This window comes from Rattus norvegicus, chromosome 10, assembly GCF_036323735.1.
Source record: "Rattus norvegicus strain BN/NHsdMcwi chromosome 10, GRCr8, whole genome shotgun sequence".
Taxonomy (NCBI): Eukaryota; Metazoa; Chordata; class Mammalia; order Rodentia; family Muridae; genus Rattus; species Rattus norvegicus.
This window is the reverse complement of record NC_086028.1, coordinates 95602410-95615612: the sequence shown is the minus strand read 5'-3', so window position 1 is coordinate 95615612 and position 13203 is coordinate 95602410. Positions and strand designations below refer to the sequence as shown.

The 13203-nt window shown below is 41.5% G+C and overlaps 1 protein-coding gene across 6 annotated transcripts in view; it reads left to right on the top strand.

Moving 5' to 3' along the window:
* Positions 1–13203, top strand: part of Abca9 (ATP binding cassette subfamily A member 9) — a 61628-nt gene that overhangs the window by 23094 nt on the left and 25331 nt on the right. For 5 of the 6 annotated variants that reach the window (XR_005490514.2, XM_039087440.2, XM_039087441.2 and 2 more), the window contains 7 exons: positions 1049–1188; positions 2953–3072; positions 4303–4498; positions 6370–6536; positions 7110–7243; positions 9990–10127; positions 12789–12896. Coding sequence is in view for 5 of the 6 variants with exons in the window: in XM_039087440.2 (XP_038943368.1) it covers positions 1049–1188; positions 2953–3072; positions 4303–4498; positions 6370–6536; positions 7110–7243; positions 9990–10127; positions 12789–12896 (1003 nt within the window). In the remaining variant the exon portion in view is untranslated. Of the gene's footprint in view, positions 1–1048; positions 1189–2952; positions 3073–4302; positions 4499–6369; positions 6537–7109; positions 7244–9590; positions 10128–12788; positions 12897–13203 lie in introns of those variants that run through there. The other variant, XM_039087444.2, reaches the window with a different exon arrangement.

Below are 13203 nucleotides of genomic sequence, written 5' to 3'. Positions count from 1 at the left end.
CTTCAGTAACTTCGTTGTAAAGCAGCAGTAATAGTACTTACGTTTTTAGTTAATGGTAAGGACATGGGTACTGACCGGGTACAGAGTTAATTGAATCGACACAGCTTCCCACTCTCCCGTTTTCTCTGAAATCTCCTTGCTTTGTGTTATTATTATGCTACAAGCTATTTTAGGGGGGTGGGGCTAGGATTTCTTCCGCTTCATGTCTTTGATAATGCCAGGCATGGGCACATTTAAAGCACAGAACAATTTTCAAACTAACTTGTTTATGTAACCAGTAGAGTGTGATAATTTAAACCACTCTGTCACCTCCAGATATTTCAGTGGATATGACTAACGATGGTGTTCCTAAAAATTCCAAATTTCATAAAGAAGTATATAAACTGTTATCAAAGAGTTTCACTGTTAGGTGAATACATTTTTCACAGAATGATACGGTTACCTAGCGTGTATTGAGAGTTTACTTCATGAAATACCCAGCACTGTCTCATAACTATGGATTTACTCCACCTCTTAAGGTTGACTTGAAAATTCCATATTACTTTATCTCATAGATGAGAATTCTGAGCCTCTGAGACAGTGACCACCTCTCCTGGGCTCAGATGCCTTCACAATATGATGTCAACACTGTGCTCTCAATGACCATACAGATCATCTCCATCTTGCTTTTACCAGGTTCAAGCATTTGCAGAGTTCATGAAGTACTGAGGAAAAAAAAAAAGAGAATTCATAGTTAGGTTTTCTTAGTAGAGGGAGAGACACACTGGGGCATTCCAATTCCACTTTACCTGAGCCAGGATTTGGTTCATTATTTCTTTCCTTCAAATGGTCAGTTCTAGAATTACCTTAAACGAGCCCAACCTTCCTTCTTCCTGGTTCCTCTGCTATGCTGCACAGATTAGGTTTGGACTGTGTTAGCGTCATTACATCCAGTTCCTCTCTGTAAATTACACATTCTGTCCCAAAAATATTCAGGAAGTAGCAAACATATACTAAGGAAGAAATTGTAAGACAAAAATAACTTCATCTCACTCTTTCTAAATGTCAGTTTGCATTTGAATGAAACTTGTGATCCAGAGAGTATAACATCACTGGTCAAAAAGCACATACCGGACGCCAGACTGACTGCACAAAGCGACGAACAGCTTGTCTATATCTTGCCCCTGGAAAGGACAAACAAGTTTCCAGGTAATCCTGAGCAAGTGACATGGCTCTCCAGGCTGCGGTTTTCGCACTTGTGTGAGGGGAATGGCAGTCAGGAACTTTATGAGTTTGTCCTGATGGTTAAATTATCACCCAAAACATTTAAACCTATTGTTAAAATGTTAGACATCAATAGTGAGTAGAGGAACCGTGTCTGACATGGGGTTACTGAGGTGTTTCCCCAGCTCTAAGATACCAATATGTAGACTACGTCACCAGAAGACAAAAAGAATAGATGTTGACTTTTCAAATCGTGATCCATTCTCAAGTCAGAATACCAGAAATGGCAGCATTCTTTCTTTGTAAGGATCATTGATCGTAATAACAGACACAATCAGAGTACCACATGTGGTTGGGGGGGTTGGGGGGGAGAGCCTGGAGTAAATATGGTTGAAATACATGTGTACATGTATAGAATCCTCAAATATTGAGTAAACTTTTTATATATTTAAAAGGGGACATGGTTTTCATCTTAGATGTTCACACAGTACATCTGAGATGCATCTCATTCTGAAGACAAAAATCCTCACAAAGATCGGACAGCACAGTTTGCTCCACCATTTCTTAAAATGCATTCCAAAGGGCCAAACCATCTAAGTAGAGGCTGGGACATAGATTTAAGGAGCTGGGAGCACTTATGTATTTTCCTCTAGCATGTAGTTAAGACAGCTTCAATTCCCAACATCATTTAAAAATTTTCAAAATGGCCTCCTAATTGTTCACATGGGTGTACCCTATTTCAGTGTTTCTGTGTAATTCTCATAGCAGATTTAGAAAGGAAAAGAGGAAGGAAAGAGAAGGAGGGCGGAGAACATTTAAGTGGATGGAATGTCTTCCAGGGAAAGCACAAAGACACACCACACATTCTGCCCAACTCCTTTTCTTCCTTTCTACTTCCCACACAGAGTTCATGGAAATTATTTATGTATGCATCAACGTTTTTGCATTTGTTATTACAGTTTTTTAAGAAACTAATTGTAACCTAAAATAATAAATATTTATTCTCTGGATGCTATTCTTTAATCAGAGTTTGGAATTAAACATCCCCATAACAGAATTTAAAATAGAAAGGGGTTGGAGAGAAGACTCAGTCGTTAAGAGTGCTTGCCACACTTTTAGGGGATCCAAGTTCGCTTCATAGCACCCACATCAAGGAACTCACAACTAGTTGAAGCTCATACACACACACACACTCACACACACACTCACACACACACACACACCCCACATAAAACTTTGAAATTCAAAATAATTTAATATATTTTTAGTGTGTTTGCATGTTTTGCCTACATGTATACCTGTGTACAATGTGCATGCATGATGCCCTTGGAGGCCAGAAGAGGGTGTCAAGTCCCCCGGATTTGGAGGTATTTGTGGGCTGTCATGTGGGTCCTAGGAACAAAACCTGGGGTCTCTGTAAGAGCAGCAAGTACTCTTAACCAGTGAATCATCTCTCCAGGTTCTGGAGTTAAAACACGTTAAATACATCCATCAATATTTTTAAACTGAGGTGTTTTCCAAGTATAGAAGCATAGATGTTTGTGTTATACATCGATGCTGAGAAAGACATGGGAACCTAATATAGTCTACAGACAGGTTTTATGAGTAAGCGAACACGATATCAATCAGTTTATGATAAAAAAGCACATAGTTTATATCAATATTTTCTCATTTTGGCAGATATCATTGACTACCTCATTATGAATGATACTGTAATCTACTTTTTGTCGTTGTTGTTCCTACTTTTAGACCTTTACAGGGACCTTGACAGATGCTCTAACCACGGCATTGAGGATTATGATGTTTCCATGACAACCCTGAATGAGGTGTTCCTGAAGTTAGAGGGGAAGTCCATGGCTGAGGAACCGGGTAAGGGCGGGTACTCTGAGGGAAATGATGATATGCAAGCCATTGTGGGCACCAGCAAACTTAGAGAAGAAATAGAGTCTTAGTGAGCATGGCAATGTATGACACTGGGCCCTTATGGAATGGACAATGAATCTGAGGTGCCGTATTACCTGAATTTATGGCTGTGGGGGAGAGAAAAATAGAAATTATGTTGAAAACCCATTTTCTTGGACTGTTTTCTTGCATGTACTATTCCAGTGCTTTCTGGATTCAGCTGCTGTTGTCCTAAGGTTTGTTGTCAGTCTGTCAGTCCTTGGGAAGCTCTGACTTAATGACTGTTTCTCAGCATTTCTTTGCTTGCCTGTATTAATCTTATTGTGTGCCTGTATTAATCTTATTGTGTTGACTATCTACCTTTTAATTTTTCATTTGTTTCCTTTGACTTTTAAAAAGTATCAGCCAAGTGTATTATCCAATCTATTTCCTCCTCTTTTCAATTCTGAAGTTACCTATCTGGTACATGGGTGAGCAGTTTTGCTCTCTTTAAAATCAGTTAGTTAACATGTTCATTTGCTTAGAGCTTGCTATGTAGATCAGGCTGTAGATCAGAACTCGCAGAGATCCCTTGGGCAGGCCTTCCAAGAGCGAGGATTAAAGGCAGGCACTACCACACTCATACATATACTTAATTTTTAGTATTATTCTAGGCAAGAGCTACACTACAGCCTTTTACCCAGTTCTTAACTTGAATATATTTTACAATTTTCTATAAATATAAATCAATCTTCCCTGGGTTTCTATTAGAAAGACACAACGGTCTATCTAGCTTCTAAAACGTGGCTATATCAAAAATGTCATGTGTCCAATCCTTACAATCTTGAAGGGCAGGAGGCACTTCTGCATGTGCTAGCTTTGTTTCTTTGGACAGAAACACCAAGGTGGGTTATCTCTTGCAATGAGGACATTTTTGTGCATTGGTTTCTGAGACTATGTCATAGAAAGCTGCGTTTGCCTTTTTTTAAAAAAAATTATAATATTTCTCTATTATTGTCTCAGATCGTTTTGCTTCTCTTCTACTTCCTCAGCAGTTGCTTTAAGATATAACCAAGACTTAGATTGCTTAGTCACTCACGACACTAACGCTGGAACTCTCTCTCAAGTAAATGGTTGTGGGACACAAACAAAAACAAACAAAACCTAAGCAAAGCACAACAAACTGGTATCTTATGGGTGACTGATTTTACGTTTCAGACGCTGGAGTTTGTGGTCGCTTGCTAAGCGATGGGGCAAAAGATGTGGAAAGCCTTGTTGAGCTGGAGCGAGTGTTGCCTCTCGATTCATCAGGGAGCTCAGTGAGCGGCATGGCGCTGTGGAGGCAGCAGCTCTGCGCAGTCGCGAAGGTCCGCTTCCTCAAGCTCAAGAACGAACGAAGAAGTCTGATGACCATGTGAGTCTGGAGTGTCTGAATGGTTGAGAGCACAGTGTAAAAAGTAGACAGAATGCATTCCATCACTTGCAGATAGTCCCCTAAGCGTTTTACTTAATAGACCTGCCCTTGTGCAAATGCGATCGAAATATGTAGAGTTAGGGATCATCTTAATTGCACACAGGATTTGTCCTTACCAACGACCCATTCTCTTGAAAACACCAAAAATACTCAAATCTCTCAGCACTTTTCATAGTATAAGGTAGGGGGAGGAGCAGGGGAGAGAGAGATAGTATATAAATATACAGATAGGTAAATAGATATTGATTTTATGGAATTGGTTTGCACTACCATGTGAACTAGAAACTAAAATTTATAGGACAGATCAGCAGCCTGAAAACTTGGGTCAGTGTTAGTGTTCCTGCCATCAGATTGGGCAGAGAGGCTCTGATCCTTTTTTAATAAACTTCTCAGTGGTTATCTAGTGCTTGAAACTGCAGGCTTTTCCATCCGCACCCCACTTCCCCAAATCATGACTTTGAGACTTGAAAATGTATGAACAGACACGTAGGCCATAATTTGGGCTTGTTTCCCAGTTAGTTCATCACTTAATCCATTTTTTTCTATTCTATGAGGACCACATGGCTGGCTTCCTCGTCTCAGATTCACGCACCTGTCTCCTCTGAGGTCCCGCTAAATATCTAGCGGCCCGACTCTATCCCAGAGTTCCTCTCTCCCTCCTGGAACTCCCACTTCCTATTTCCTGCCTCAGCTCATTGGCCAATCAGCTTTTTATTGACAGGTGATCCTTCCATACAATACACAAGAGGCTCTATCGCAAGTGCCTGTTACAGCAGCAAACTGCTACACCTCGAGCTTCCACCTCATGGAAAAGTGCTGCCTTCTAGCGTAAACGCAACTCTACACTCGGAAGACGTATTTATGCAAATATTTGCATATGCATATGCATATGCATTGTCTTTCTTTTACTGTAATGGAATAGCCAAGCTGATGCACTTTTGAAGGGAAAACCTGTTCTGCTTCACAGTCATGTAGATTCCTATCCAAGACCAGGGTGCCGCCCCAGATGTCTGCTTTCATAGCCCCCCTTTAAGAACATTCCCCAGTAACCTGTGTTTCATACTCTGTCTTTCGGCTCTCACATACTTCCTGCTCCCTCTTCTGCAATGTACCCTGAGTGTTAGACACAGTGTTCTCAATGACTTGTTTGGGGCTGGACCCACATCCTCTGCTTATTTTCTGCATCTTAGGTAGCCACGAGTCTCTGCATTGCAAGGAGGGGCTTCTCCGATTAAGCTGAGACTGTTTTTGTCTCCAGGTATAAACCATTCTTTAGAGGGAAGTTTTCTGCTATGCCACTGTAGTTAACCACCAGGAATAAGCTCCCCACATGGCCCTTCTGTCTCCCCATGGCCTGAGTTATTAGAGAAATTGATAGGGCCAGACATCCCCATCCCTTGCTTTGTCTTCCAGTAATTTCAGAGGATCGGGCCTCACAAGAGGTTTTAGTATACCTGTAGTCCCAGCACTCAGGAAGTAGAGGCAGGAGGATCAGAAGTTCTGGGCCGTCCTTGGTTACATAGTCAATTCAAGGCCCTCCTGGACTACATGATACCCTGTTTCAAAAAGAAATCAAAGAGAGTCATAACCAGCAACTTGGAAGGACCAAACAAAAAGTTGAAAGCAGGAGTAGAGGTCTGTGGAAGACCAAAGCTATACCATCTCATTTCGGGAAGAAGAGGATGCAACATGACCTCAACATTCCCTGTGCTCGTATTTTATCCTGTTCGTTATCTATTGAATCCTAGGGCTCCACAAAGTTACTGTAGGTTAACGATTATTACTCGTAATATTTATTTTCCTCCATTTAGGTTATTGCTTTTTGGCATTAGCTTTGTGCCCCAACTTTTGGAACATCTAGTCTACAAGGTATACCACAAAAGTTACTCGTGGGGGCTGTCTCCAAGTATGTATTTCCTTTCACCAGGACAGTTACCACAGGATCCTCTGACCCACTTACTGGTCATCAATAAAACAGGTAATCTGTAACATGCAAACACATCTGAGGGGAGGGGACTGCCTGGAAAGCATAAAATACAAAGAAAATAATAATTATTCCTATGCATTTTAATAAAACATTTATGAGGCCAAACAGTGAAAAGCATGAATTTAGAGTTTGTTTTAGAAACATATTATTTTATTTTTCCCTATATTGCTGGGCTCTGAGAACAAAGTGCTCCAAATTCCTAAGAAGATCTAAACTATAGCATCAAAGATCACAGTGTTAGTTGGTTAATCGTTTGTTTCTTTGTTTGCTTGTGGTACTGGGCATTGAAGCCAGAGCCTTATGCATTCCAGGAAGTGTTTGACTGCCGACTTACACTCCTAGACATCATATGATACTAGCCACATTAATAAAAATTTTGTCTGTACGTAAAGAATCTTTATTACATACGTGATCAGCAAAATGGATTTTGTGCAGCTCTAATCCTGCCCTTTAAGGACATCTGTGGGCAGTAGTGGCATGTTCTGGTCTATGCCGTTGAATTTTTGGTTGCTTTCTGTACCAACTGACTTATCGTGGCTTCCTCTGATTTTGCCTTTACGATAGGTTCAAGCATTGATAACTTTATACATTCACTAAGACAGCAGGGCATAGCATTAGACGTGGATGCCCTGGGGACCAGAAATGGCAAAGAAGAGGCTCTGTACAATGGTGCTGTCACAGTGCTGGGTGACGAGAAGGTATGGTAGACTCGGATGATTGTGCTTCACCAGAGGTGGATTGGGGAGGTTCTGTTTGAACAACTCAAACAAACCGGCCTGAAAGGCTGATTCAAGAGAAATGATACATTTCCCACTTCCGTAGGGGAAGCTGGGCCATAATTATTGATTTGCTCTCTTCAAAATAACTATTGAGGGACCTAATAGTCATTTGAAAAGCTTATCAATTAAATCCCGCTCCATTAATTGGTTTAAATTGCACTCCCAGGGGAGCCGAGAATGACCGTTGTTTAGATTTGACCTTGAGTCTTCAGTCTGTGCATCTCCACAGTGCTCCTTCATTTTTATCATTTGCCTAGAGTTTTTTAAAATGGGACATTTTGATGAATTCTTCAAGAATTTTATAGATTGAATTTTGATCCTACTCCTTGTATTAGTCAGGGTTCTCCAGTGTTGCAGAACTTATGGAATGTCTGTATATATTTAGGTAAATTCTTAGAATGATTTGTAGTCTGTACTCCAACTCACCCAACAATGGGCATCCATGAATGGGAAGTCCAAGAATTGAGTAGTTGCTCAGTCCCACGAGGCTGGGGGTTTCAGCTCATCTTCTGTAGAAGTAGGTTCCAACAAATGTGCTGGCAAGTACGTGCAAGCAGGCAAGGAAGAGTGAGCCTTCCTTTTTCCATTGTCTTTATTGAGGCCTCCAGCAGAAGGTAAGGGCCAGATTTAAGGTGTATACTACCATGCCTGGACCTTGCTCTGTCCCAGACTGGCTTGAACTCAGAGATCTCCTGTTGCAGTAAACAATAAAAACAAAATGCATCAACCCATGCTACTGCCAGCTCTTGGGGCCGCATGGCGTCTGCAGGGGATCTTCATCTCAATCAGCAAAGCATGTCAACCTGACTCGCTACGTTTCCAATTCCCATGCCATGCGGTCGCAGGGTACTCGCTGGGCCTTGCAGTGAGCTAGCCCCACATTGCTGCTGGCCACTCTCTGGCCCCAGCAGCAGCTGCCTTCTTGTGACTCTCTGCTGTGGAACTCTGTTCACAGTCCCAGCATCTGCCCCCTGTGGTTATAGTCACAACTCCCAGTAACCCTTTTATAATCAAAGCACAATAAGATTGTAATTTATCAATCAGATTTATATCAGTAAATTCTCACTCCACAAAACGTCCACACAGTAAACTCAGAGCCAATTAATATTGATATAAACAGCCCACCTAGGTAAGACAAATTGTCCTATAAAAATCCACCCCTTATAAAATATTCATAACTACCTGTGGCCTTTTAAGGCCACACAGATCCGGTCGTCTTTCCCTGCCTCCATCTTGGTTCTTCCTCTCCTTTCTCCTCTCTCCTCTCTCCTCTCTCCAAAACTCTGTGCCTACCTTCCTATTTCACTGCCCAATCGCAGGCCTTGCCTTATCTTGTGCCTGCCCTCACCTGCACATAGACCGCAATCTACAGTCTCCTTGTGTCTGTCTCCTACCATTAAAGTTGTATCCCACCTTGCCTGGGCCTAACCTTTTCATGGGCATTATGCTTCAAGATCTGGGTCAAAAGCCTGTGTCTTCCAGCCTCCAGGTATGATGGGTCACAGGTCTGCCCTCCATTTCTGGATTGTAGTTTATTTCAGAAAGAGTCAATCCGAGAACTGGGAATAGTCATAACACTCCCCTAACTCCTCCACCTCCCTACCCATGCAACTTTAAGTTCTGTGTGTGTGTGTGTGTGTGTGTGTGTGTGTGTGTGTGTGTGTGTGTATCTCAAGCATCCATCATGTCCAGTTTCTTGTTGCCCAATACTCTAGTGTATAAGATTTGCTTTAGAGTGTAGTTGACCTCCCAGGCATCACACCCTCACAGAAAACCAACTTTTCCCATGCCGGCAGCTATCAAATACCCATAGCTCCTCAACCAGGAGTGGAACGTTGTGCCTCCCTCTCCTACTCTGTGATGAGATTTTTCTCTGGCTCCAGTTTGCATAGATCTTGTGCATTCTGTCACCACGACTGTGAGCTCATGTGTGTAATCTACCTGTTGTGTTCAAAATACACCTTTTCTTGTAGTCAGCCTTCACCTCTCCCTCTTACAGGCTTTCTTCCCTGCTGTCCCTTGACGATTATTCAGCCACTTGGGAAGGGTGTCTGATAAAGATGTTTCCTTTAGGGCCAAGAACCCTACAGTCTCATATTCTCTGCATGTTGACCAGCTGAGGCTCTCCTAATTCACACCTAGTTCAAGAAGCTTCTTTGAAAAGAGGCAGAATGATGCACTAATTTATGGGTCTAGCAGCAAATGGTTAGGAGCCAATGGAATACTGTGTTTATCTTGCATATAATGGTAGTTCTTTCCCTTCTAGGGCCTGTCACTCATCTAGCCACAGCTTCTCGTTCCTGATGACTGTGCCAGGCCGGAGTGTCCTCTCGTGACGTGGATCCTAAATCCAAGCACAGTGGCTGGTAGTCCCATAACTGCCAGGCTGCGATTGCTACCAAATGTCACTTGATTTCGTTGATTTTGTGAGATTCTGGGCACAGTCCATGTGGTTGATATTTGAAAGTAGTGGTGTAGAAATCAATATTGAAGTGCTGAATTCCTTTAATTATCTAGGGAATCAAATCATACAGGCTGTGGTGATACCCCCTTCCCGCTCCTGTTCTCTCACCTCGCCAGCGATTTCAATGATTTTCTGAAATGACCTGCCGTTAAGTTTTACAGTGGCTTCCTGAGAATTAAGAAACAACTCGTTACATTTTAGGACCTCAGATTTTCTGTAGCGTGTAATGCCAAAAGACTAAACTGCTTTCCAGTCCTCGCGGATATCCTTAGCAATGGGCTGCTTGGAATTTTTAACTCTTCAGAGCGCATCCAGACCGACAGAAGCACAGTCTTTGAAGTAAGTAAATGAAGGCCTCGGATGTTCTCAGGAAAAGTCCTCGCAATGCACGGAAGAGCATCTTATCAGTGTTTACCAACTTAACGCCCTTACGTTTTCCGTAGGAATAACAGCATCTATTACTGCACTGCCTGGCTGTGGATATAAAATAGTATAAACACCATGGTTGGGGGGGGGCAGCGGGACTGCAGCAGGTACAATTAATTGGAAGAACTATGATGTGGAGCCCTCTGCACCCTTAAGAGCGGGGCATAGTTGAATAGAGCAAGTTTTCAATGTCTTCGTTAAAAAAAATCAACTTGATTTTTGTCGTCTTTAATACACTATTTTATAAAATGATAACAATTCACCACAAACATTTCTGCTGAGGTGAATGCAGCTGTGCTTGGCTAACATAGTCAAGGTAGCAGAAGGACAAGAAATGAGGCATGAATATGTAGGTAATTTGCTCAAAAACGATAGAACTTGGTATTATTACTACAAGTACTGTTTTGCTTTAGAAGATTTCAGTACAGAACATTAACCTTTGTCTAGATTGGGGTGATTAGTGGTGGAACTGTGGGAATAATTCTCGTTTAAAGGTAGCTATTCTATAAACTTTCAAACGCATTAGTAGAGAATTTAATAACGTCACACATTTACAAGCCAACGCAACTATTATAAATGCATATAGCCTTAAGGCTACTTTGAATTAAATTTTAGATCATATAATTTTAACTAGAAATATTTTACTGTGTATATCTGCTAAAGGAAAGAATCATTGTGGTAGATTATAGGGCTCACTTGGTAAAGGGGCTTGTTGCTAAGCTGCCATTCTGATTTTAATTCCCTGTGACTCACTTGGTAGAAGGAGAGAACCGACTCTTAAAAGTTATTCCCTGCACACACACACACACACACACACACACACACACACACACACACACAATTTTTAAAATGAACAACCTTTTTAGAACTACAATATTCTTATTTCATGTAAAAGAAGCTCCCCAATGATATCACATACCACATTTCTTTGACCGTCTTATTTAAAATATGTTGCCCATGTAGCCTTGCATCCTTTAATGTTATCTAGGTCAGGGAAAGGGTCCTACTTCAGGTCTTCTGTTTTACCTTGCTGTATTGAATTCCTTTTGCCTTAGAAAATGATACTATGGGGCTGGAGAGATGGCTCAGAGGTTAAGAGCACTGTCTGTTCTTCCAGAGGTCCTGAGTTCAATTCCCAGCAACCACATGGTGGCTCACAACCACCTATGATCTGGTGCCCTCTTCTGGCCTGTAGTTGCATACATGTAGGCAGAAAGCTGTATGATGTGTACATAATAAATAAGTTTAAAAAAAAAAAAAGAAAATGATACTATGAGAATACACCATTGTTTTTTTTTTAAATTACCTTGTTATTAAGAATATTCCTGCTCTTGGTACACGTTTCCTGCTGTTAGGATGCTGTGTCTAATTTAAAAAAAAAATGATGGTTTTAACTTAAGGGTTAGTCTGTGGTTTAAGAGACATGGGTAGGAGATGGGAGACTGTGGTTTGTGCTTTCATTTCCTTTACAAAAGTCTGTCACCTTGTGTCAGAAAAGGGAGAGTGGCCAGCCCTAAACACCTCCTCCCCTCCCCCTTCTGAGATAGTTCCTGTTATTTAAAAAGGTGTCTTGTTGGACATGGGCATTTAATTCCAGCACCCACGAGGTAGATTCAGGAGGCTTACCGCTTTGCTAGTAGCCCGGGCTATTTTCTGAGACTTTGTCTCAAAAAAAGAAAAAAAAAGAAATATATTAGACGTCTTAACTAGGAACAAATTACTAGCTCCTAGCTCAGGTGACCTTGAATTTGCTTGTAGATACATTTAGAATCTGGTTAGATATATTAGTTTAGTAAAATGGTGTTTGTAGGCTCTCTCTCCTTCAAGAACCATGACTTCAATAGCCCGGGGGAGATGACTAGGTTTCTAGTACTAGGAATGAGTTTCCTCTTGTTTAACGGGCTTCAAGTCCAATTAGACAGCCGTTGATTATCAACAAGATATGACTAGCACCATTACACCCTTAAAAATATAGCGGCATGCTGGTCATTGTTTTAGTACATAGGCATCATAGCTGGTAGGAAGGACTCTTGACCTCCCCTACGCCCTCCTCCTTTGGAAGCTCAAATGTTACCTTCTGCTACCATGAAAGCTGGTCCTCGGGAAGGACTTACTTTCTAACATCCATGGACTTACTGCTTTCTATATGCCTAGTTCCAAAAAACATTTAAATTTGATACTTTCGCATTATCCAGAAGCAGAAGAATGACTCTATAAATGTCCAACTGACCTGCTTTGCCACAAGTTTAGGACAATAGAAAAGAAAATCTTCTCCATTGGTGTTCCAAGAGTGTGTATTATATAATAAATTATGAGAATGTGTGAGTGTGTGTGTGTGTGTGTGTGTGTGTGTGTGTGTGTAGAAAGAGATAACTAAATATAAACATAGAGATAAATGCTACTGATGTGTGAAATTTTTTAATCTTGGAGTAAGAGACTGGAGCTCTGTGCTACAAACACGAGCCCTGGGAAGGACTTTGAGGGGTTAGCATGCATTTGGTTGATATGGTGAGGACAGTATCCGTGAGCCAGAGGCCTGGTTTCTAGCTGCTCACCATGTCTGTATGATTTCAGGACCATATGCTTTATGAGTACGGATTCATGAGCAATGCATTTTTCTGGATACCAGTGGCTGCCAGCCTCACCCCTTACATTGCGATGGGCAGCATCAGCGACCACAAAGTAAGATGTTTTAAACTCTTCAGATACCTTTCATGCCCTGGAAAACTTCCCTTGGAACTTGTGAACATAGGTTTGCATGCCCATAGCGGATCTAACGTATGTGTTTGTTGCAATGCATCACCGAGCTTTTCAATAACAGGCTGTCAAAATAGGAATAAAACGGAGTTTTTTCTAAAACAGGATAACACCACCAACCAGTAGTGACAGCCTTAAAACATTCTTCAAGACCAGTTGTCCTCTCCTCCACCCCATTCTTCATACAAGACTCCTTGGTATTCATATCTCAGCCCAAAGACACTCTCCCAAA